General features: G+C 38.6%; 1 protein-coding gene across 1 annotated transcript; it reads left to right on the top strand.

The window, feature by feature from the left end:
* Nucleotides 1–4,367: 4,367 nt before the first annotated feature.
* Nucleotides 4,368–24,466, top strand: kpnb3 (karyopherin (importin) beta 3). The gene is made up of 26 exons (XM_072656765.1): nucleotides 4,368–4,514; nucleotides 7,719–7,799; nucleotides 11,470–11,662; nucleotides 11,894–11,996; nucleotides 12,107–12,203; nucleotides 13,962–14,066; nucleotides 14,259–14,381; nucleotides 14,541–14,661; nucleotides 15,542–15,629; nucleotides 15,810–15,916; nucleotides 16,030–16,154; nucleotides 17,504–17,593; nucleotides 17,708–17,881; nucleotides 17,967–18,185; nucleotides 18,283–18,366; nucleotides 20,646–20,778; nucleotides 20,917–21,038; nucleotides 21,255–21,351; nucleotides 21,850–22,022; nucleotides 22,135–22,246; nucleotides 22,316–22,371; nucleotides 22,455–22,577; nucleotides 22,711–22,930; nucleotides 23,222–23,450; nucleotides 23,552–23,693; nucleotides 23,797–24,466. The coding sequence occupies exons 1-26, from the start codon at nucleotides 4,437–4,439 to the stop codon at nucleotides 23,881–23,883; spliced, it is 3,282 nt and encodes a 1,093-aa protein (XP_072512866.1). The 5' UTR covers nucleotides 4,368–4,436; the 3' UTR covers nucleotides 23,884–24,466.
* The last annotated feature ends 1,165 nt before the right edge of the window (nucleotides 24,467–25,631 follow it).

Below are 25,631 nucleotides of genomic sequence, written 5' to 3'. Positions count from 1 at the left end.
TGACTGGGCTTGCAATGCAATGCACTACGTGTTTAATTACCAGTACCAGGAAAAGGCCTCTCATTCAGAGTTTTTTTTTCTTGTGCTTGTTTTTTTTTCTTTTACAGTTTTTTCTCTTGTGCATGCCTCATTTACTAAATGACTCAGTAACCAGTAGATTGCTATTGTATATTTATTTTTATGTGTATTGAGGCACTTTATTGAGATAAACCCAAGGAGGGGTTCAAAGACTAGCTCTGGCATTATGCACTCACTGGTAGTGTAGCACATGCTGTATTTTGTACAAATTTGGGTTGTTCAAAAAGGTATAGTTGTTTTAGTTTAATTTTACTGGCCTCTCCAATAAAAAAAAGTCCTCCTATATTCCTACTTTTATACCCAAATTGAAAACCACCACTACTATGACTATACACCTGACTATAAGCATCTGTTTAAAAAACTCACTAAGTGCATCTACTCTGAGGTTGTGATTATGTTGCTGTTTTATTTAATAAATTATGTACTTTTTAATGTTTATTTAATTTAGCCTTATTTTAAAAAATCTGATTCGTATTTCAGTGAATTAATATTCAAGATGTCATACTTCCAGTGGGGAGCTGTGATGGCAAACAAAATATTATTTTAGTACAACAATAATAAACTTGCTTGGCAACTATCCTCCTCTGGTCAAAACCACTCATAATTTGTTAATTTGCTGAAGTCCATACCACCACACAAGACTGTTCTTATGCTTATAGTCAGGTGTATAGTCATAGTAGTGATGAAAAGAATAATGATTGATAATGATGGTAATGATAATAACAGCAATTCTAAGATTAGTTAGTGTCCATGTGGGGTGAGCACCTAGTCTGAAGCTGGTCTGTGGCTGCTAACAGGAGAGCCAGATGGTTGAACTTCCATCAGTGTCAGGCCAGATAGGTGGGCAGTCATGTCCTTGGAACTTAGTTCTGTTTGGATATAAGTACAAAGAATGTGAACATTTTTAGTGTGTGGCTAGCAATCCTGCCAGATCTGACTATATCAGCCTAACTAAAAGGAGAGAGCCAGAAGGTAACACAGGTGACACAAGAGCACCCTAAAACAATTGGCATCCATCCGCTCCACCTTCCACAAACTTAAGTGATTGCATGTAAGTGGCGGGATGACAGCAATATTTAATTTTAAATATTGTGTTCATTAACCCCTGGATCTGCAAACTATATCCAAAGAGAAACATCAGTTAACTGAACTAAACAAGTGTGTTTTTTGCCTAGACTTGAAGACAGAGACTGTGTCTGATTCTTGAACATTGAGAATGATTGAGACTGTGTCTGAGTCTCAAACATTATCTGGAAGGTTATTCCAGAGTTGGGGGGATTTATAAGAAAAGGCTCTTCCCTCTGCTAAGGCGAGTGGGTGGCAGCCGGTCTGAGGCAGAGGGGTCTTCTAACAGGCCAGACCAGATGAGCAGGCAGCTTTGAATCTCCAACCTTTATCTAAGGGAAACATTAATTACCTAAACTATCTGTAAACTATCTATGAACATTATCTGGAATGTTATTCCAGAATCGGGGGCTTTATAAGAAAAGGCAAGGCTTTCTGAATTTTGGGAATAAGAAGTCACCTAAGTGCAGGTGAATACCTATTAAGAAGGGAAGAAAAAAAGAATGGTTCAAAAGGTGCCATGCAGTGCAGGGAATGAAACCAAAATAAGTATTTGTATTAGTATTAAATAAGTACTGTATAGAAAAGTGAACAGGGAGCATAGAACAGCCCAAAGAAAACAGAATTGCAGTGGTGTATCCTCTAATCTGGGATACAGAGCAGATAATACAATCAAGAACAGACTGTGTAGGGTGTTCAGTTTTCATGGTGGCTGGAAATGCTATTATTGCTGCCTCAGATTTACCATTATTTCATTTTAAAACTTTGCCATCAAGATATTTGCATCATTGTATCATGTTCTAATTTGAGGAGGCTTATTCCTACAAGATACTGTGATTTGAATTGAATGGTTTGACAGATTTTGTATAATGTGATAGCTTGACTCATGACTGTGTTTACTCTAACTGTGACATTGGTTATAGTTTTGTGTTCAGATGTTTGTCACAGTGGTCTCCACTGTGACAAACATCTGAACACAAAACTATAACCAATGTCACAGTTAGAGTAAACACAGTCATGAGTCAAGCTATTACATTCTCTGTCTTTTTTTTGTTCGGGGGTCTTCACTGTAAGGGAAAAGGCAAAAGTCATTTGTTGTATAAGATTAGCCAATGTTGTCCCAGTTGAAAAACTTTAAGTTATCCAAAGAATTTTTTAAGCTTCAGCCAGATGGATTGATGGACTACATGTAGATGCCCGGTGTTAAAATTATTTAATGTAAGTGTTTAAAACGTATATATGTCACATGTTTTAAGACCAGCATTGATATGATTGGATGTTTTTCACCATGAACGGAATGAGATATTTACTCACTTTAGTGTTTTAAAATGTGATGGCATAATGTTTTTTTATATGTACAATTTTATATGATTCAAGAAATCTTCATTGCAGCTTACAAAACATTAACTAAAAAAGCCCTTTAAAATTGTTTAAACTTTAGACATCCCAGCTAATGAGCCGGATTTGATTCACTGTATCTTTCAGCAGACCTTTAAAATTTTTACATACACTAATGCCAGGCCTACAAATGGGTACATTATCAGATGTGATTTGATATTTTGATGTATCTGAAGTCCCCCCCCCCTTGAGGTGGAAATCTGTGCAAGCATTATTGTTTTTGCATCATTGAGCCAAATTAAAAACTATTTATGTTTTTTTGTCAGTTTTTATCAGTGATTTTTTACAGTTAAAGTCAAAAACTTAAGGTCAAACAGGTCATTTGTGTTTTAAGTATTTTGGTCTTTCAGCATTCATAAAAATATGATGTAACTAGGATCCTTATCTAATACATTTGAGCAGTGAAGCTATAATATAAGTTTAGATTAACTAACATGCTCCCCTGCTTATTTGCCACCTGGCTTATATTTTGGAACAGAGCTTAAATGTTCTTTATGCAGTTAAATTGACAGAATTGTCGTATTTGTGCTATGCATGCCGCCTGGTCCTCTTCTCGATTCCCCCAAGAGGAGGGGGAAAGGAGGAGTAGCAAAAGTTCCTGGTCTCGGTACGAAGCAAATTAACTATTTCCGCTTCCTTTTCAGTGTAAAAACACTTTTTTTTTTTAATGATTCGTACTTTCGGACAAGTTACAGGGAGTAGAGACAGGCTTTTGTCACCCATCAGGCAACTGAAGAAGAAACGGAGTTACCAAAACTAGTAGGACTGCTTGACGTCGTTTCCTCCTTATCTGTCGGCTACGATATACTGCAAGCGCGTTCATTTGGCATTTTGAGTACTGCGTCTGAAGTTGGTTTTGCTTTTATAAATACCATAATATTAGCTAAAAAAGTACTAACAGAATGATTTTTTAATTCATTTTATCTGGGAAAGGCTACCCGCCAAATTAACAACACGCCAACGTCAGGCGCACGTCCTTCTACAAACCAATTGGTGTTCAAGTATGGGAAGATTCAGTTCACGTAGGTGATGACGCCGGGGCGTAGGCGTATCATGCAAAGTTCTTCGCACTCGCAGAAATGCGATGTGAAACCAAAACTAACCGGGCCAAACGTGTATAATGTAACAAAAAGATGAACCTTGGTTTGGACTTTCATGTTTATGAGGTCAGCCAAACGTTTACTCGTTACTGTAGTAATCCATATATTTTACATGCCAACAGACTGAAACTGGACTGGACTAAAACAAAAACATACTAAGAACATACTAACATACTAAGAAAAACTAAAGTAATAAAACAGCTATGCCTGCGTTCTGAGATGTAGATTTGGTCTGAAAAGTTTGAGGGGGCAACGTTGGCAGTCAATGTACAGCTATTTTTACATGAAAATAGTACAATAATTATCATATTTTCATGAATTGTAGCTAATACTTTAGACTGATAAGTACGCAGTAATGGCATTATGTATTTTCTGATATACAATCAGTAAAGCAGTAGTATTGTTTTTATTTAGGGTACTACATCAATAACAAATAATGTGGTGATAATAAACCAACCCTCAACCTCCCAAAATAATCTAGCTAGCCTAAAATCAGAAAGTTCGAAGAACATGGTATTCCTCCCACGTCTCTCCCTAAAATGGCACCACTGTATACTTTGAAAAAAATATAGCTTAGCTATAGTTTGTCTTGCAACAAATAAGAACAATTGTTCCTAGTGCCTAGTTTTCAGCCACCGTACGTCGTCTTGCATTATAGCGTACTGGCGCGATATCTTTTTTTTTCCGGGGAGTGGTTTGGACGCGTACTCCCCCTCCATTATTGTAAGAGTCCTCTCCGGCCGGTTTATTTTTGCTCCTCCCGCGTTGGCTGGTTTCTTTCTGGATTCTACTGCAATGGCGGAGCAGCAGCAGTTCTACCTCTTATTGGGGAACCTGATGAGCCCTGATAACAATGTCAGGAAGCAATCGGAGGTATGAATTATATTTACTAAAATAACATGCCTCTGATCATAAAGTTTGTTTCCCAGGCGCCTACATGACGTACTTTAGTTCTTCATATCCCGGTGTGGTCAGGCCCACGTGTGAAAGCGCAAGTTTTCCAGTGCTAAACTGCAACAACATAGACAATTGAACGTTAGCTAGACAAACATGTACATAAATTACCCGCTTGCCAGTATTAATGGGCGCACGATTGGCAAATGTTTTTTTTGTAATCTGACATGTAGCTAGGTACTGTTCAATGGTATGCTGTGGACGGCAGTGTAACCATGAGATGGCTAGCTAGCTGAGATGGCTAGCTAGCTAGCGCTAGCCATCTCACTTTGCTCGTGTTGATCAGGTAGCGGGTTATGCTATGTTTCCCCCCTATGTAACGTTAGCTAGCTGCTCGTTTCAGGATTCAGCGGTTAGCTAGTGTGTATTGTCAAATCTAGCTATACATGCGTTATTTTGACGCTATGAAACACCCAAGACAAGTAAACGTAGTTTGGTAAAAGCTTCTCTATTATTTTAGACCGGCATTGTAAAGACTGCTTGCTGGTTAGCTAGTAAGCTGTTTTTTTAACCGCAGTTGACTACCAACACTTGGCTAATAACTTAGCTGGCTAGTGCTAAACGAAGTTTTTAGTAGTTAGTGCTACATTTGGAATTGTGATGAGTAGCTAGCGCTAACGTTAGGCACATATGTGTGCCAGTTGTCCTAGACTGTTAATTCGGAAACACAACCAACATGCATATAGAAAGCCGGTAGCTAGAGACCTAATAATCTAGGCGGTAGAAAGCTAGTGCTATCTACATTTCGAAACTCCAGTCAGTTATTTTGGCCAATGTGAGCTACTTTTATGCAGGCCTGATATTTCTTCATTAGCTAGTTAGCTAGAGCTACCTTTCGAAAACAGTCTGAAGCATGTTGTCTGTATAAACACGCAAGCTTGTGTGTGTGTGTGTGTATATATTATATATTTTATATATATATATATATATATATATATATATATATATATATATATATATATATATTGTGTGTGTGTCATGCATCATGTTGCGCATTACGAAATCTTATTATTGCTGATACTCACACTAAGCTAAACTTGGCCATTTGCCATGGCGATTTAGCCTGTATAACTCTTTTGTTCTCTCCGCGATGAAGCGCGTATCCCCGTTAAAGCTTGGCTGCGTGTCTTTTCTTTGTTGAAGTTAACATCTGCCTTATCTGACCCGGTCAGTGGATACTTTCTCGCCCTGCACTTTCAGTAGTCAGCACTTTTATTTATCGACAGACAATGCATGGCGGACGCTTTTATTGATCAAATGGAATCCGAGCTTGAACGACAAGATTAGTTACTCCTTTTTGCTTTTTTGCTGATTAAGTAGCGTGGAGTTTGTTTGCTTATCCAGAGTACATCTAGCTCTAAATTGTGGGCGATTCAACAAATTGTACTTAAGGTCGCAATACAGCGCTAAATAGCGCTAAAGCAATTCTTCCTGTACTGGAAATCATGTCTTTACGTAATACAGAGATATGATGGGACCTCAGTGGTAAAGCTAAAGGAGTGCAGATGATCCATGATCTCAAACAAAAGGCTCTGTACTCCTAGGCCAGTAATATAAAAGAACAATTGCAATAAAAACACTCCTTTTAAACTAAGTCGCTGTACCAACTTGTTTACGACAATGGCCTCCACTCGCTACTTGCCAAAATGTTCCCACACTGGAGCTGTGAAATGTGACTTTAAAAGAAAGTCCGCTTTGGCTGATGTCCCCAATCTTTCTGGCTAGACTTATGCATTCTTTTTTTGCTATTAACTTCAAGTAACTGTGGAATGGATCACAAAACTTGCTCAGAACTCATCACATTTTTTGATTTAGCAAAATAGAAATAAAAGGAAATGAAGCTTTTCATTCCACTGAAACACCATGTGTGACCATGCTCTGTATATTATCAAATGCATTTTTTGCTGTACAATGCTCTTTACCATGTTCTTGTACATGGGTGTTTGGCTAATCATAAAATGTTTGCATTACAGTGTTTGGTGTCATGCATTCATTTCATGAATTCCAGAGTAAGTACATGGAGACCATGGAAACAGGACTGTCTACATCAGTTAGAGCATGTAGTTCACGCCATGCAAGGTCTCTTGAGACTGTTGATTGTGTGCTGAGCTATCTAGAGCCACAGAGTAGTCCAATATGTCAATGTGTGTCTGATTGAAACACACAGACACAAGAATCAGGTATGTTTTAGTGGCAAAGTGAAATGTGAAGGGTTTGCTTAATGTTTACAAAAAAAAAGGTTTCCCTGTGTCTGTGAACCCCTGGTCATACAGTCTTTATCTAAGGGGAAACATTAATTATCACAAGCTAAACTAAACGATAAGTTTTCAGCCTAGATTTGAAGATTGAGACTGTCTGAGTCCTGAACATTATCTGTAAGGTTATTCCAGAGTTGGGGGGGGCTTTATAAGAAAATGCTCTTCCCACCTGCTGAATTCTTTTTAATTTTGGGAACTACTAAGAAGCCAGCCCCATGAGATCTAAGTAATCTTGATGGTTCATAATATGTAATAAGATCTTTTTGGGGCAGATACCGAACATATTTTAGGTCGATTGCAGATACTGAATTAAGGCTGTGTTAAATTGTGTTCAACTTGGTTGAGTGATTATACTTATGAAAAGGGTTAATGACATTAAATTTTTACTCTGTTTCTCCCCTGAGACATGGTAATTTTACACATTGTAGCAGATACCCTTTACCTAGCTGGTCAGTTTTTCCATCCATATTACTAAGTGCTCTCAAAGAGGTGGGTCTTCAGTTGATGTTTAAAGATAGCAAGTTTCTTCCACAAAGACCTGAATGATTATTGGTCTGGGTCAAATGTGTAGTGTTGCCAGTCTCCCGATCAAGACATACTTTTATGGTGTAGTAACTGCCTAATCTGACATGAACATTTGTGAAAGACAAATATTGCGTAGTCTGTGCTTGGCTGTATGTACATTGATTTCCAGCCTGAGAGAGTAAGACTGACAAGTAAGACACCCAGGATGGTCTGTAATGCATGTTCACAAATAAGTAAAGTTCTGCAACCAATTAATTTGCTTATCTTCTCAATGCCAAAATTGAGTGTGGTGTTGATCATTTAACTTTTTTCCTTCTTCTTCCTTTTCTTCTTCATGTAGGAAACATATGACACCATCCCTGGTTCAACAAAGATCACTTTCCTCCTCCAGGCCATCCGTGATGTGTCTGCTGCTGAAGAAGTAAGTATAAACTCAATTTTCCAAAATATAATTTGCTATGTAATGTGCTATATGCAAACATTATAATGGTAATGGCTTATCTGGCCTGTTGCAGTGTGCTCTGTGTGTATGGAGCCATTGCATGCCATTGTTGATGTATTGGTCATTCTGCACACTGCACCCTTTTCCTTCACTATAGACGTCGCTGTATGATCACAAATTTAAGTTTGCCTCCAACAGAGAGCAGAACAGAATAGCACGACTGACTAAAATACACCAAAAAAAAAAAAAACCCACAAAAGGCGAAAATTAATCATGTATGGTAAGTCTAGGGCTGGGCGATATTGGGGGTGTTGTGCTCCTGTACAGCTGAATGGAATGAACTGCTCCACAGATCTGTCGCGTAGCATAATGCTCAGCTTTCTCCAACTCTTCTGCAACTTTCACTTGTAGCCGTATATAGCCGGCACAACGCCATCTCCGGAAAATGTTTGTGGCTAGGCTGTTCATACCTGGGAACAAGTGTTCGTAGCAACCTAATGAACCCATCTTTCTGGACAGAGTAAATAAGAATTGTGTGTTTTGCGATATGAAAAGACTCCGCTAGTGCTTTCTAGAGGTCTCTAATTGTCATACAAGACTGCAACGGTTACTCGCATCTTGCAGTGAAAAAACATTAATAAGGTGAAGTAAACTTTAATCTCTGGGATTAAATCGACAGCTTTCCGTTACTTGGATTCCAGCTAGGTCATGTAGGAGCCAAATGGAGCCAAAGACATAGTAAAAAAAAAAAAAAAAAAAACAGCTGCTTGACAATAAGATAGACAGTAGAAAATGGCTAAACGGTTATCATTGAGCAACACATTTGCTGGGCAGATACAGAACAGATATTTTGGATTACAATGATCAACCTCCGTTCAACAAACCTTAATTTAAAAACTGCAGGGTCCTTTAGCAAAGCCATGGTTACAAGTTGTTTTTTTGTTTGTTTGTTTACACTTTCATTTTAATGTGGCTTGGATTTGTCCCGATATAATCCAGACACTTAAGACTGATGAAGTGACCAGGTGCCAGTATGGTCTCACGTTTTTCTTGTTAGGTAAACTAGTTTTATTAGCTATAGCTTTTTGTTTGTGTGTTTTTTCTTTTTTCTTCAGGGTTGTGTACAATACAGTGTAACACAGTTAGACTAAATCTGATGCAGAACAGGTTGGATATCATACAATAATGCAAGGACAATAGACAACACGAGAGTTTAGACAATACTTATAAAGACACTAAATACAAAAATAGAAATACATGTGTACATGAAGGCTGGGTGATTCAGGTCCGAACTAAATTACTGTACAATATTTAGGTGATAGAACAATACACAGCTTGTGTATAGAGGGGGAGTTGGTTGGTTCATTTGTTTTATTTATTTAATAATGCATTTAATAATACATTTCTTTAAGACTATTGCTCTTTGACTTAACATTTTAAGAGTTGCTTAAATTAGATTGCAACTCTTGGATTTCACATTCATTTAAACTGATTATTTTATTTTGTTTATATGAATTCCTCCTGTTCACTTTATGTATTTTATGTATCTGCTTGGCTACATTGTAAATAAAGCCACCCTCAATGTTCTAAATAAAAACTAATAAAACTAACTAATTAGAATGTACTTACAGTTTGCAATCATGGTTCGCAGCCCACTTGGTACATACTAGTACCTCATCTGTAATATGATAGTTGTTCTATATGGTAATTTATGTGCTGAGCATGCAGTCAGCACACATTCATGCAAAGTTGCAAAACTTTAAAGTTGCCTTTAAAAACCTAAGACAGTAAAAATAACATAAGGATACAAGCAAAGCACTCGACTTGGACTTTCGCTACAGTTGTGCTTATTTGTGTGAATCTATTTATATTTCTACATAAAATTGATCTGAAACGTTAACCTAAAATAATTAGGAGAACGAAATCTAACAAATTACTTTTTTTGTTATATAGGAGTGGCAAAAGTATGTGTACCTTTTATGATTTTAACAGATAACTTTAAAGATAAATTAGTCGGGTGTTTTCAGTCTGTAGGATGCATCAGGTGTAAATTGGTGCCCTGTTTTATTTAAAGAACTGGGATCTATCAGTTTGATCTTTGCCTGATCGTTTCGGTGGCTGTGTATCATGGCATGAACAAAGGACTTTTCAATAGTATAGTAATTCAACAGTAGGGGCTGTTGATGCTAATTAGTCTTGGAAAGGTTACAGAACTCCAGTCAGATTGTGTACAAATGGAGGAAATTCATGACGTTACCCTCCACAGGAATGGTCATACCAGGAGTGTAATAGTCTAAGAGGTCACAGTGGAACCCAAGGTAACTTCTGTGCACCTAAAGGCTTTTCTCACATTGCCTAATGTTCCATAATGATAGGGTTGCAAGGAAAAAGCCATTGCTCTCAAAAAAAGAGAAAAAAACACTACTGTCTGCATTTTGCTAATCATAACATGGACAAGCCAGAAGGCTATTGGGGCAATGTTTTATAAACAGACAGTGCTCATTCATGCAAAAAAGATCTAAAAAGATCTGACGAGGAGTTGAAACAAAATCAGAGGTGGGCAATATAACTAGGTATGCCGCAGCATTAATAAAGGTTGCTATTTCAAAATTGACATGTTTATAATTTGTGTTCTGTGTCTATATGGGGGGGGGGGGGTGCTGTGGGAAGTTGGATATGGTGGTGATGTATGTATGTAGCTGTGAAATTGGGCTAACAACTGAGAGTCAATTCCAAATATGTGAGTGCAAGCTAACTTAAATAAACCAGTTGTAGCCAGAGAAGGAAGCACAAACCAACACTTCAATCTAAAAAAACATCCTCCATATCTACATGGTTCCAATGAGCGTAGTAGACCAAGGAGAGATGAACCACCAACCTGCAAGAGGGTGTTGGGTGGTAAGGGCTAATCACTACGCGAGCTCAACAAAGGCCATATCATCAGGGCTAAACTAATGGAAGGGATGCTGTAGCAGAAATGTTTAATGATGGTTATGGGAGGAATGTTGCAACACAGTTCCTCAGCGCGCCCTTGCTAACCCCTGTCCGCTGGTAAAAGCGCTTACGCGAGTGCCAGGTCTTGAAGATGCACATGCAGAAGGCCACCAGCTTTTTGTGGGGAACCCATGGCTTTGAAAGTGCACAAGCATAATTATCAACTATGTATCATACCAGTGCTTAATGTGAGACTGAGAACACTTTGTCAGAGCTCATTGGCTCTTCTGAGATGAGTAATTTTTATATTCAGTATTCTAGAGGAATGTTCTATGTAAATCCCTTCTGTGCAACGCATGTGCTGGAAAAAAAGTTGTAGATGCAAAGCCCTTTTTGGACATGGTATACAAAGTTGTGCTGTTAAACTAATGAAAAGGACATGGATTAAGCACAAAACATTAAGAGCATTATCAAGTGTGACTGAGAATGAAGTGAATTCTGTTAGCCACTACTAAGGCATGCTTCTTGCTATGCTGCTACAGAATTGCAATCCCTCCAGAACGTTAGGAGCAATGTGGGCACAGGCCAGTGAGGGAGTGGGGAGGGGTGACTTGGGCATTGTACAAGATAACCAGGCCTAGTAAAAGTATATCCGTTAATGTTAAGTCAATTTTAATGTTCAATGTACTCCTTCCTTCCTGTTTTTTTTTCACAGGTTAGGCAGATGGCTGCTGTTCTGCTGCGGCGATTGCTGTCCTCAGCATTTGAAGAAATCTATCCAGGTCTGACTGTAGATGTTCAGATGGCCATCAAAACAGAGCTGCTTGCCAGCATCCAAATGGATGGGTCTTCTAGTATTCGTAAGAAGGTCTGCGATGTAGCTGCTGAGCTGTCCCGCAATCTTCTTGGTTAGTTCTGTCCTTTTAGCTGTGGGTAAAATTTACCAAAGCCTTTATGTGTGTATGTTAGTGGTTGGGGTGTTTTGTTGTTGGTAACCCGTCACTGATTGGAGCATGTGAAATGACACCTCTCTTGCCACAACAGTTTTGTTAACTGTGGTCAGTAATACTTTTCAGTTTGCGTTAAGCATAGGTGCCTTAATTAACAAAGTAATTTAAGTGTCTTCTCTTTGTGTCAAGACGATGATGGGAACAATCAGTGGCCAGAGATTCTCAAGTTCCTGTTTGACTCTGTTAATTCTCAGAATGTTGCTCTACGGGAGGCTGCGCTCCATATTTTCTGGTAAGGCGTTACTTTTCCCCAAAAGTTAAAATGCAAAATAAATTTGAATGAAACATTCAGTTTAACAGTTTGTTATTTTATGTTTGAACAGTATTTTTGTTTTGGTAAAGGAATTTTCCAGGTATCTTTGGCAACCAGCAGCAACATTATATGGAGGTTATCAAACGCATGTTGGTGCAGTGCATGCAAGACCAGGAGAATCCACAGGTCAGTTCAACACAATTTCACATCGGATAGCTACTGTAGAAACAACCAGGTATTTTATTTAACCAGAAGTTATATTTTTGCCTTGAAACGACACAGGCATCTCCCAGGAGATAACACGATGATGTACAAGAGGCATCATTGTGGGAAAAAGTATTTCTCAGCTTTTATACACATTTGAACAAAAAGTGGCATGTCCAAAATTATTCATACCCTTTGAAAACTGTCACAGTATATGGGAAAATCCAAAGTTCTATACCATTCCAAATAGTCCAAGCTGTTTTAAAGCATCCTAATTACCCTGATTCATTGGGAACAGCTGTTTTAATCAACTCAACAGGAGAAAAACAGCAGCTCTCTGCAGTTGGTTTGTGGACAGTCATGGCTAAGACAAAGGAGCTCACTAAGGACCTGCGGCTGTGCATTTTGGCCGCTCACAAGTCAGGAAAGGGCTATAAAGCCATATCAAAATGTTTTCAAGTTCCAGTGGCTACAGTGCAAAGTATTATTAAAAAATACAAGAAGTTCCGCACTGTGGAAAATCTCAGAAGATGTGGTCGGAAGCCAAAAGTGACACCTGTGCTGGCCAGGAGAATAGTGAGAGAGGTGAAGAAAAATCCAAGGATCACCACCAAGGCCATCCTGGTGAATCTGGACTCTGCTGGTGGCGACATCTCAAGGCAGACAGTTCAACGGACACTGCACACTGCTGGGTTCCACGGACGCAGGCCAAGGAGGACACCACTTCTCCAGAAAAGGCACACAAAAGCCCGCTTGACCTTTGCAAATGCTCATCTGGACAAAGAAGAAGACTTCTGCTGTTTTATGGTCAGATGAAACAAAAATTGAATTGTTTGGCCACAATGATGTGTGCACCATTTGGCGTAAAAAAGGAGAAGCCTTCAACCCTAAGAACACCATCCCCACTGTCAAACATGGTGGTGGGAACCTAATGTTTTGGGGGTGTTTTTCAGCCAATGGACCAGGGAACTTGATCGCAGTAAATGGCACCATGAAAAAAGAGCAATACATCAAGATTCTCAACAACAACATCAGGCAGTCTGCAGAGAAACTTGGCCTTGGGAACCGGTGGACATTTCAGCACGACAACGACCCAAAACACACAGCCAAAGTGGTGAAGAAATGGTTAGCAGACAAAAACATTAATGTTTTGCAGTGGCCCAGCCAGAGTCCTGACTTGAATCCAATTGAGAATCTGTGGAGGGAGCTAAAGATCAGGGTGATGGCAAGGAGACCCTCGAACCTCAAAGAGTTGGAGCTCATCACTAAAGATGAATGGGCAAAAATACCAGTGGAGACATGCAAAAAGCTGGTCAGCAATTACAGGAAGCGTTTGATTGCTGTAATAGCCAATAAAGGCTTTTCTATTAATTATTGAGAAGGGTATGAATAATTTTGGACATGCCACTTTTTGTTCAAATGTGTATAAAAGCTGAGAAATATTTTTTCCCACAATGATGCCTCTTGTACATCATCGTGTTATCTCCTGGGAGATGCCTGTGTCATTTCCAGGCAAAAATATAATTTCTGGTTAAATAAAAGTAAATTTAAGTCAAACTTTGCCAGGGGTATGAATACTTTCGGGCATGACTGTATATCAAACAAACAACTCATTAAACTGCAGTGTACATGTTGTGTAGGGTACATGGAGATATATATAAAATGTGTGTTACTTAAAAATTTGTGTAAAAAAATCTTCACTTCACTCATTGCACCTGTTTTACATCCCCTTCATTTCAGATTTGCACCTTAGCAGCACGCGCAACTGCCTCTTTTATTCTGTCGAACGAAAGCAACTCTTCACTGCTTAAACATTTTTCTGACCTGCTGCCTGGTATACTACAGGTGTGTGGAATAATGCACAATTATTGCTGTTATTGAATGAATTAAAAGCATCCTACATGACCTAATAGGCTGACATATTTTAACAGTACATTTTGGAATTATTTTGATGAGATAAGACAATACATTAAATAGAGATTGATCAGACACATTTTTGGGTCAACAAAATGCCTTGTGTTTATTGTTCTAAACCAGGCTGTGGATCAGTCCTGTTACCAAGGAGATGATGCTGTGTTGAAGTCTCTTGTAGAGATTGCAGACACTGCCCCTAAATATTTGAGGCCAAACCTGGAGGCTACGCTGCAACTCTGTCTAAAGGTATGCACATATTTAGTGGTCCATTTTAGCATTACATAAGGTTGGTTGGTAGCGCAGCCAGATAATATGTGGATTTGGATATCATGTATGTTGCTGAAATAAATCGCTATATTTTGTGAAAACGTCCAATTGTATAAATAATTATTTATATACTTTCAGCTGTGTGCGGATACCAACTTGTCAAATATGCAGAGGCAGCTGGCTCTGGAAGTTATCGTCACTCTGTCTGAAACTGCTGCTGCCATGCTGAGGAAGCATACTTCTATTGTGGCACAGAGTGGTAAGTATGGAGCAGTCCATGTTTCCGTATGACCAAGGTTTGCACTTCATGGATAAAACATGATATTTCATGCTGCATCTTGCTGCACATATCTTACTGTGTACATAAATGAATAGTTTGACAATGAAATTTACAATTTGTCATTTAATCTCAAGATGTGTTCGGTGTCAGCAGGTGTACAGATAAATCGGTGTGGTTTAGAACTGAAAATAACGGACTTCATTTTAAAAAGCTGAATGGTAGAGCAGCCATTTTAAGTTACTAAAATCCCTTTACCTCGTCACAGTATGTGATATTGCGCATATTGGAGAAACATTCATGATGGACATGAATTTTAATTTATTTATTTGTTTTTTGGATAATCAGAGGTGTACCTGTTGTAAACTAAAGAAGCACGTGTTCTATACCAAACATGTCTTGACTAACTGACTGCATTCTTCAATAACACTGTTAGTATAGATAAGATAGATAGATAAGCAGGTGATCTGCATGTATTAGGGTTTAACTCTGGTTTGGCCTGTTCTAGGACAAAGGCAAAACTCCCAGGGTACAGGTATTTGAGGTGTTCGCTTCACTGTTGAGAGTGTGTGTGAGTGTGTGTGTGAGACATAATTGCAAGGTAGAGCTACTGCAGATCAGACCCTGAACCATTATATTGTTGGTAGTTTCAATGATCATAAGTACAAACATAATTTGTTGTACAGATAATGAGCAGTTTAAATCAGGTGTGGACCAAACTAAACTCCAGAACCACATTTGGAAAAACCCTGCTTAACTTCTTTACCCATCTTTTTGTGTATGTTAACACTTGTCTGTTTGCTGAGAATATAGTTCTCTCTCTCGCTCTCATTAATTTTTATCCGGTTTCATTCCTATCCAGTTCCTCAAATGTTGTCCATGATGGTGGATTTGGAGGAAGATGAGGAGTGGGCAATGGCAGATGAATTGGAGGATGATGATTTTGACAGGTATAGGAATTTGTGTATGTTGCATAATATGTAATGCATTTACAGGAAATTTTGATTTGGTAAGATTATTGTATTTGCACCCAGTTTCTTAAGCAATTGAGTGTGTGTGTGTGTGTGTGTGGGGGGGGGGGGGGGTGTGTGGGTCCTTTTTTCTAATGAGCATCACCAATCTCTTCTCAGTAATGCAGTGGCAGGCGAAAGTGCTCTGGATAGAGTTGCTTGTGGCCTTGGAGGAAAAATTGTGCTCCCTATGATTAAACAGCACATTATGCAGATGCTGCAAAATTGTAAGTGTAACACCAGTGATTTGTTAGTGGAGTTCTGCAAAAAAGTAACTATACATAACTATTTAAAATACAATGTCTTGCACTGGTCTCAGACTTTTCTGTTGATTCCGCAGCGGATTGGCGATACAGGCATGCTGGGCTAATGGCATTGTCTGCCATTGGTGAGGGTTGCCATCAGCAAATGGAGACCATTTTGAATGAAATTGTTAATTTCGTTCTACTTTTCTGCCAGGATCCTGTGAGTATAGTTCATTAGCTATGACTCTAAACAATTCAACCATCTGCTTTGTGTGTTGCCTTGTGTACTCTTGTTGTGTGTAAACTTCTTCTCCAAAATGGCAACTTTAAAGGAGGAGGAAAAAACCTTTTTAAACATCAGTGGAAGTCAATGTGCAAAAAAAAAGTTGCGAAGCAAAAGTTGAAGCATCAGTCTAATCATGATGAGACTAGGGTTATAAGGTCCCACTACATGCCACATTCTAATTTCAGCAAACCAACCAAAATTTGGAATTTGGAACTTATCCCAGGAGTGGCCAGGCTAACTCCTCAAGGAGATCGCAAAAGAACCCAGACTAACATCTACAAAGAAAACGCAGTGCCTCACATATATGGTTCCAAGGTACAAATTACTGCTTGTGGGATAATAAGCTGTGGACTGCAGAGTCAAAGGTAGAACTGTTTTGTAATTGATGGGATTATGAACCCTGCTCTTGTTCAGAAAATGCTGAAAAATAATGTCTGCCCATCAGTTTGTGAACGAAAGCTTAAACACAGGACAAGCACACGAGCAAGTCCACCTCTGAAATGACTCAAAAGATACAAAATTATTACAGATTTTGGAGTGGCCAAGTCGAAGTCCTGATCGAAATTCCTTTGACTGCTTTTAATTGGCGGTTCATACTTGAAAACTCTCCAATGTAGCTAGATTAAATATATTCTTTAGTGTCTTCTGTAATGAAAACTAGGCCAACATTCATATACAGTGATGTAGAAGGGTCACAAGTTTTTGCAAACATTTGTTTGCAGCTTTTACTGTTCAGCTTGGGGGCATGAGTGCTATAGGTTTTTAATAAGGCTTAAAAAATGGAATGATTATTTAAAAGCTTTGTTAGTTTGTATTTTATGTTTTGGTGGTGTTCACAGATATACCATACTGTGGATTTTGCCACTCTGGCACAGCTTAAGGATGACTTGTTTTATCTGCAGGGAGAGCCCCTTTGACCACATGTTTTCTTCACAGCAAAATCTTCCAAATGCAAGCACCACACCTCAAATCAACTCCAGGCCCTCTATCTGCTTAATTGAGAATGACATAACGAAGGAATTGCCCACACCTGCCCATGAAATAGCCTTTGAGTCAAATGTCCAATTACTTTTGGTCCCTCTAAAAGCAGGGTGGCACATGTTAAGGAGCTGAGACTCCTAAACCCTTGAAATAAAAGCTAAAAGTTGGTTAATAACTATAACTTGAAATTTGTGTGTGTATATACAGTGATGTGTATATACAGTGAGAGATATATATATGAGAGAGAGAGAGATTTAACTGAAAGTAAAAGTGAAGAAAAGTATTGTTTTCCTTTTTCTCAGCACCCTAGAGTACGATATGCTGCATGCAATGCCATTGGTCAGATGGCCACAGATTTTGCCCCTACCTTCCAAAAGAAATTTCATGACAAGGTATGGCTTTTTGTGAGTGGTGGTATTTTACTGTATTTTGACTGCTACTATTATGTTGACTGCTGCTTTTTTTGTTTTGGTACTTTCTGTTAAATTCACTTATCCCTCCTGTAGGTTATCTCTGCACTGCTGCAGACCATGGAGGACCAGTCTAACCCTCGTGTTCAGGCCCATGCTGCAGCAGCTCTAATTAACTTCACAGAGGACTGCCCCAAAGCTCTCCTCATTCCCTACCTGGACAGTCTGGTTCAGCACCTCCATGTTATCATGGTTTCCAAACTTCAAGAGGTTGGTTTTAGGATCATTTGGAAAAATTTAAATTTTTTGTAATTAACATACATGCAAAATAACATTTTCTATTTTTTCTTCTTAGCTGATTCAGAAGGGCACCAAGCTGGTTCTGGAGCAGGTGGTGACCTCCATTGCATCTGTGGCCGATACAGCAGAGGAGAAGTTTGTTCCTTATTATGACCTTTTCATGCCCTCCCTTAAACACATTGTAGAGAATGCTGTACAGAAGGAGCTTCGCCTGCTCAGAGGCAAGACTATAGAGTGCATCAGTCTGATTGGTCTGGCAGTGGGAAAAGAGAAGGTACATGCTGTGCTCTCAACGTGGTTTGGTTTTAAGTACACTTAAATGTCCCAGTTACGAATCTAAATTGTCCAAACCTATTTCCGTTCTGTTGTAGTTCATGCCTGATGCCTCAGCAGTCATGCAGTTGCTCCTGAAGACACAGACTGACTTTAATGACCTGGAAGATGATGACCCACAAGTAAGTGTGTGTGTGTCCAGTAGCTGACTTTGCTTGAATCTGAATGTGATAAATGTACAAAAAATTACATAATGTTCAGTGACCTAAAAAGTGGGCTCTCTGTCTGTGAAAGCTGTGAGTACTGAGGTCTGTATTTCAAAATCTAAGTGGAAAATCTAGTTTGTTCTTCAATAAGTGTTAATTCGTCAGTCTGACAACAAGTGCACATGTTAATTTGCTTTGAATCAGAAGAAAAAAGCTGGTTTGCATTAGGTTTGTTTGCAGGATATTTGTCTGCAACAGAACATTCATGTCAGGCTGGCAGAAATCACACTTATAAACATTTAGATGAGTGACTCAGATCGAGCAACTGCTCTTAAAATGACTCCTCTCCATGGTTTTGGATCTGTAGCCAACTTGCTGATCTAGCTTAGCTACAGCTCCACTGAGTATTGGAGAGCTTAATTCAACTACCGGCACAAAAAAAAATCTGTCTTGAAAGAGCAAAGTGTTGGGTGTATCTGTAAGGCAAATTGAGACTGGTTCTGCAGTGTTTGGGCTAGGGCTGAAACGATTATTCGAGTAAGTCAAAACATTTAACAAAAAGGCTTCGTTTAATTCATGTCACCAAAGTCCATCTTTTTAAAATGTCTCTGCTATTATATCACTCCTGATTAGTAAAGTACTACACAGATGCAGTCTCATTGTTTTACACAGACGGTTCTAACTGACGCCCATTTCATAGATGTAAGGTGGCTTGATTGTATTTTGCTCTCTATGGCAGTGGCGAAAAAATGTAGATGCCGGTGTGAGAGTAGGGGACTTTTTTTTTTTTACGCTGCATAAGGTAGACAATGTAGTGAAGCGTTTACACTGTAAAAACTGACCTGGCCTACCATACTTCGTCAATGCTGCCACACCTAAAGCGAAAGCATCCTCACGTGAACTGCACTTCTCCAAACGGACTCTGAGCCTCTACATTGCATATTTTAAGATTGCTAACTGCTAACACTAGCGCTTGTTAGAATTTGTGCTCTTTTATGAGTCGATAGTGACTAGGTATGATGAGTAGCACGGACAGCTAATGCACCAAGATCTCACTTGGAATTTATCCCTTCTCCTCTCACCCTCTCTCCCTCCTGCATGTGTGCGCACACACTGATGGGTTAGATTTCAAAACACACCTTCCCTATACATGAGGTAGTAATAATAAATGCAACAGATGGACATTCATTTATGACTATATTAACAACCTTCATTTGATCTAGTAAAAGTATTGTTTGCATGAAAACCCTTTGTGAGGAATAACAGCCAATTGCTTGTTTTTTTAAGAGACCTTTCATGTTGCCTAACACACTATTGATCTAGTATATAAAACACAAGTGAGCTTTTATCCAATTAATCGATGAAACAATTGGCAGAATACTCGATTCCAGAACTATTTGATCGTTGCAGCCCTAGTTTGGACTTGCAGTTAGCTTGCATGTTAAACACCACAGCACAGTCCGTGTTCCAGCTAACTGAAGCTGAAATTGCACACATTTTGTGAATAAAATCAAAGAATGGTCTTCAAAGTGTGTTCAGGCACATTTTATGTCCAGGTTTGCAGATGAACTCTGCATATTGTTGATTCCACTACAGTGGGCTTTTTTTCCTCTAATATTACATAGACTAAAGATTGGGGGAACTGTACTGTGTTTAATTCATAGCAAACTGTTGTCAGTTGTGATGCTGTTAAGGGTGGTATGTCCTTGAAGACTGATTATTGGCTACAATGTTCATAACTAATTTTTTGCTGACTGACATTGGGATACGTTGACTCCGACAGAACTAACCTAGCTTGTGCCAGTAATTCTGTCTGAGTTATGTATAACGGCTGATCTGAAAGTGTTCTTACTTATTTTTATTAATTAATTAATTCACATCTGGAAGACAGGAGAACTTACAGACACTTTGGATTACATGACATGGATTACTTGACATGATCAACCTCTTCTATTCAAACCCATATGAGAGTTTTACTCTCAAAGCAGAAAAGGTGTAAAGCACTCAGTTTGTAGTGTTCTGGCACTGGGGGCTCACTTGAAACCAAACATTGTTTAATTTTATAATAAAATAGTCACAAAATTATTATTTGTATGACTAAAGTCATGCCTTACAAAAATAATTAGTTTTAGTTCATAGATTGCAAACCACTCAAAGCTGTTCAGAAGCATTGTCCCATTTTATGCAATTAGTCTGATCAGACCAGTTATGATCCACCAGACCAGTTATGATCATTTTTGTCTGTCCATCTATAGATCTCCTATATGATCTCTGCATGGGCCAGGATGTGTAAGATTTTGGGGAAAGAGTTTCAGCAGTACCTGCCTGTGGTCATGGGTCCACTTATGAAGACTGCGTCCATCAAGCCTGAAGTAGCTCTTTTGGACAGTAAGGCATCTACAGAATACTCAGCAAGTTTTCTGTTTTTCTTTCCAGGTCATGGAGAGGAGTTGATAATTGAGTTTTAATGTTTGTCACAAGACTATTCAATTCTAACTTATTCTAATGAATGTTTCCTGTTCTCAGCCCAGGACATGGAAAACATGTCTGAAGATGATGGTTGGGAATTTGTAAATTTGGGAGACCAACAGAGCTTTGGAATAAAGACTGCTGGATTAGAAGAAAAGGCTACAGCTTGTCAGATGCTGGTATGTGCTTTTTGTGTACACTGTCTGTATAAAGTTGATTGAAGGTTTAATTCAGACTTGTTAAAAAGGGTATTGGTTTCCTGTTTTGAGACTTCAAATGTTTGCTGTGTGGGTTTTTCTGAAATACACAAATAATGAGTTTTAAAATATTTTTTAAGCCTTTTATGAAATTCAATTGTCAAATGTGTATTTTTGATTCTCTGTTTTATTTTGCAGGTCTGCTATGCTAAGGAGCTAAAGGAGGGTTTTGTGGAGTACACTGAGCAGGTTGTCAAGCTGATGGTCCCTTTGCTTAAATTCTACTTTCATGATGATATCCTTTACACATACCTTCTCTCTAAATAACCCATTTAGTTGGGGAAGCTTTTGACCTTGTATTCATTTTGTTTCTATAGTTGTAATGATGTTTTTTTATAAATAGATTCAAAATCTAGTTTTGGAATGATCACTTTGGGCTGGGACTGTGATTGTAGATTGTAATTATTTTTTATTGATTTACTCTGTATGTGTGTTCCTCAATGTTTTCTGTCAAACTTATTTCCATAAAATGCTTTGCCAATTATGATATGATAACATTTTGCACTCGGACAGTACAGTCTTCGTATATGCTTCTGTAATCAGCCAGGAAGTCATACTACACTACATACTATACGATTTTGGGACTCTGCTCATTTATTGTGGCTCGAAAGGATGGCAAATCTAATTAAGTGTCTTGTTTTAGGAGTCATTTATGCAAAAAGCAAATATGTCCAAAAGGGTTCTCAAATATTGTCTGGCAACTGCTTTACACATGTTCCTTAATGTTTCTTACGGGTGCGTGTAGCTGCTGCAGAGTCTATGCCTTTGTTGTTGGAATGTGCTCGTGTTCGAGGCCCCGAGTACCTCACTCAGATGTGGCATTTCATGTGTGATGCTCTCATCAAGTCTATTGGCACCGAGCCTGACTCAGATGTGCTTTCAGAAATCATGCACTCTTTTGCTAAGGTATTTAATTGCATGACCAGCTCTGTCTGATTATTCAAAGATCAGCATTGGCAGGATTTGCCAGGGTGACAACTTGTTCTTTGTTCTTCCTCTCCATCTTTCTCATCCACAGTGCATTGAGTTAATGGGAGATGGCTGTCTAAACAATGAGCACTTTGAGGAGTTGGGTGGCATTCTGAAAGGAAAACTGGAGGAACACTTTAAAAATCAGGAGCTCAGACAAGGTGAGGCTTGTTTAAAAGATTCAGAACTTATTCTTCACTAGCTTAAATTTACATTATTGTTCTCTATAGCCAAAAGACAGGATGAAGATTATGATGAGCAAGTTGAAGAAACGTTACAAGATGAGGCAAGTTCAATAGACGTTTCATAGATCTTTCTTTTTAATGTGCATGTTAAACTCTCATTATAACAGTTCACTGTCTTTTTCAGGATGAAAATGATGTATACATCCTTACCAAGGTTTCAGACATCTTGCATGCCGTTTTCAGCAGTTATAAGGAGAAAGTGCTTCCCTGGTTTGAGCAGCTTCTTCAACTTATAGTAAATCTTGTTGTAAGTACGGTCTATACATTAAAGGTTTAGAATGAAGGATAAAATAGATTTAAGCAAAATTACAAAATGTGGGACAGTTGTCTCAACAGTTATGAATGTGTCTCAATTTTATCTCCACCCCCTTTCGTTGTAGTGCCCGCACAGACCTTGGGCTGACAGACAGTGGGGTTTGTGCATTTTTGATGATGTTATTGAGCACTGCAGTCCTTCATCATTTAAGTATGCTGAGTACTTCCTGAGACCCATGATTCAGTCTCTCTGTGACACCAGCCCTGAGGTACGGCAAGCAGCTGCTTATGGTATCGGGGTTATGGCCCAGTTTGGAGGCGAAAACTACAGGCCCTTCTGTACAGGTGAGGTTTGTTATCGAAGACCCGTTATGCCAGTTGTAAACAAGTCATGGCCAAAAACATCTATATGCCGTTTGATTAAATAATTCTCCCCACCAAAAAACGTCTTGAGAACTTTGAACTTTGCATCACCATTTCTGTCATTGGTCTTACTCTTTTGTCACGTAAATGTCAATCTAGTTAATCGAATCATTAACTACATTTCAGGGTTATCTGTAACACCTGATTCTTTTTGCAGCTCCAATATGTGAAGCATTCATATTTTAATTGTACGTTTGATTTTCTTCCTTTTAGAAGCAATTCCTCTCCTAATTGGTGTGATACAAGCTGCAGATTCCAGAGCCAAAGAAAATGTCAATGCAACAGAGAACTGCATCTCTGCGATTGGCAAGGTCATGAGATATCGACCAGAATGCATCAATGTGAATGAGGTTCTCCCTCACTGGGTTTCATGGTTGCCACTCAATGAAGACAAAGAAGAGGCTGTGCACACATTTAATTATTTGTGTGACCTCATTGAAAGGTATGTTCCGTCTTGAGATCCTGCATTTAGCCAAAGGTAATTCTAAGTCTATTCTAATCAAGTTGTTTTGTTTGGTTGTGTTTTTGATTCCCTTCCAAAAGCAACAATCCTGTTGTTCTTGGCCCTGACAATACAAACCTTCCCAAGATTTTCGTCATCATTGCTGAGGGAGTTGCTAATGAATCAATAAAAAGCGACGACAATTGCAGCAAGAGGCTGGCTAATGTCATTCGTCAAGTACAAGTATGTATCCTCAGTTAAGGTCCGGTTTTGGTTGGGATAAGACTAACTGATGGTTCAGTCTCTGGGTCTACCGCTGTTTGAAAGTTTTGTGCTTATTCCTCAGGTCTCTGGAGGACTTTGGACACAGTGTGTATCCACTCTTAATGAAATTCACCAAAAGGCTATTCAGGATCTCCTCAATGCAGCATGAGTGAAGCTGTCCTGTCTGCGTGGCCATCTTATGAGAACTTACCTTTGGAAGATCTCTTTGGAACCCTGCCCCTTCCCCACTTCATGAACTGTAGCATGACTTTGTAGGACTAAGTTCCTCCCCCTCCAATTAGTTCAACATCCCAAAGAAAGTCTTCAACAGTCCTTGGGGTCATCTGATTGAAAGTAGGAAGGTGAAGTCAACAGTCATTGTCATTAGGTGTAAAAGTATTTCCAATGTAGGAACTATACTTTCCTCACTATTTTGAGTTAGCGCAGCCATATCAACTTAATGTCTATTAAAATGTAACAGAATCTGAGACCCATTTGATCTCTCTGAAACAAACCTGCTTTTTGAGCTTGGATGACTCAGTGGTTAAGGACACTTGTTGGACAATTGTGGCGTGTGTGGTTTTTTGTTTTTTTTTTGTTCCCCCCAGTTTTTCTTTGTATTTTCTTTAATATGGTTCACAATGGGTGGGGGGTGCAGCATCTGTTTGCTCCACTATGCCGGTGTCCTAACAATATGTTCTGTATTTAGTCCACTCACTTAATGATTTAAAAATAAAAGACATTATAGATAAGGTGTTGTTTTCTACTTTTACACATCAACTTTCACTTACAAACTTAAAAAAAAACAAAAAAAAAAACATTTCAGACACTTAATTGGATCAATAACGGATCTGTGGAAAACTGATGGAAATAATTACAGTGTTGGATAAAATTTGAAGAATAAGGTGTTAGTAAGTCCTTAGTTGTATGGTTTTGTTGGGTGGTGTTTAAACATAACTTTAAAGACATCACGTTATTGGCTAAAAATGTGATGACTGTACCCAATAGGTTTACCAAAAATCATTTTGGCCATAACCCTCAGATCAGCATTTTTGCTTAACAGGAAACTAGGTACCAAAAGCTTGTCTAGACTAGTAAGTTTTCATCCTAGACTGAGAGATCTGCTTCATGAACACTGACTGGAAAATTTCAAGGGGTGGGATGATATCAGCAGTAATAAGCGTAAGTCAAGTCTGTTTTAAAAAGTAGTGTGGAGAAAGAACAATGGGAAAGCATGAGGTTCTGGGTCACTGTGCCAAGGGTCAAATAAGTATTTAGTAAAATAGTCCAGGTGTGGGGACTGTAGACAGGGTCATGGGTGCCCCCAAGGCAACCTTTTTGGAGTTCCCTGGATTTTAGTATTGATTTACTTATTTAAATGTAGGTTTCACAGGTTCTCTACCCATTCATCAAAAGCATGAATGGTCAATATGTAATGGAACAGGTGAGCGTCGTGCAGTTTATGCGTCATTATGAATCACCTTGCAGCCAAGGGCAGAAAAAAATAATATTTTAATAGCAACGCTTGGCCAGAGTAACGACTGAAATCCTGTCAAAATAATCTGACCTAAACCTGAATAAAAATATATTTTTTACTCTTAAAAACTGCAAATAAAATATTCACTTTTAATTCAAAGTGTTTACAACAATTTAACAGCTTAGTAACTCAAAGTAAAGAATAATTTCTCCTTTATATCAGTTATTAATTTGTGTTGCTGGGTAATACAGTTTTATACACTGTATGACACTCAAAATGAGATAAAACATGATGCCATGGTGCCAGTGTCAATCAGAAATATTTTATTGATCCCAGGAGGGAAATTGCAGTATAAGCTGAGTTACTTTTAATAAGCTGTTAAATTGTTGTAAACACTTTAAACACTGCAATGTCAACTATGTAGGTCTTGGAATCATGGG

This window comes from Salminus brasiliensis, chromosome 15 (assembly GCF_030463535.1).
Source record: "Salminus brasiliensis chromosome 15, fSalBra1.hap2, whole genome shotgun sequence".
In the NCBI taxonomy this organism is placed as follows: domain Eukaryota; kingdom Metazoa; phylum Chordata; class Actinopteri; order Characiformes; family Bryconidae; genus Salminus; species Salminus brasiliensis.
This window is presented reverse-complemented; position numbering and strand designations above follow the sequence as displayed.

What these genes read in the sequence shown, in the direction of transcription:
- kpnb3 (XM_072656765.1), top strand. Translation starts at nt 4,437, where the DNA reads ATGGCGGAGCAGCAGCAGTTCTACCTCTTATTGGGGAACCTGATGAGC. An exon ending in ATGTCAGGAAGCAATCGGAG is followed by an intron (nt 4,515 to 7,718) that starts GTATGAATTATA and finishes TTCTTCATGTAG; the next exon opens with GAAACATATGACACCATCCC. An exon ending in AAAAGAAATTTCATGACAAG is followed by an intron (nt 17,594 to 17,707) that starts GTATGGCTTTTT and finishes TCCCTCCTGTAG; the next exon opens with GTTATCTCTGCACTGCTGCA.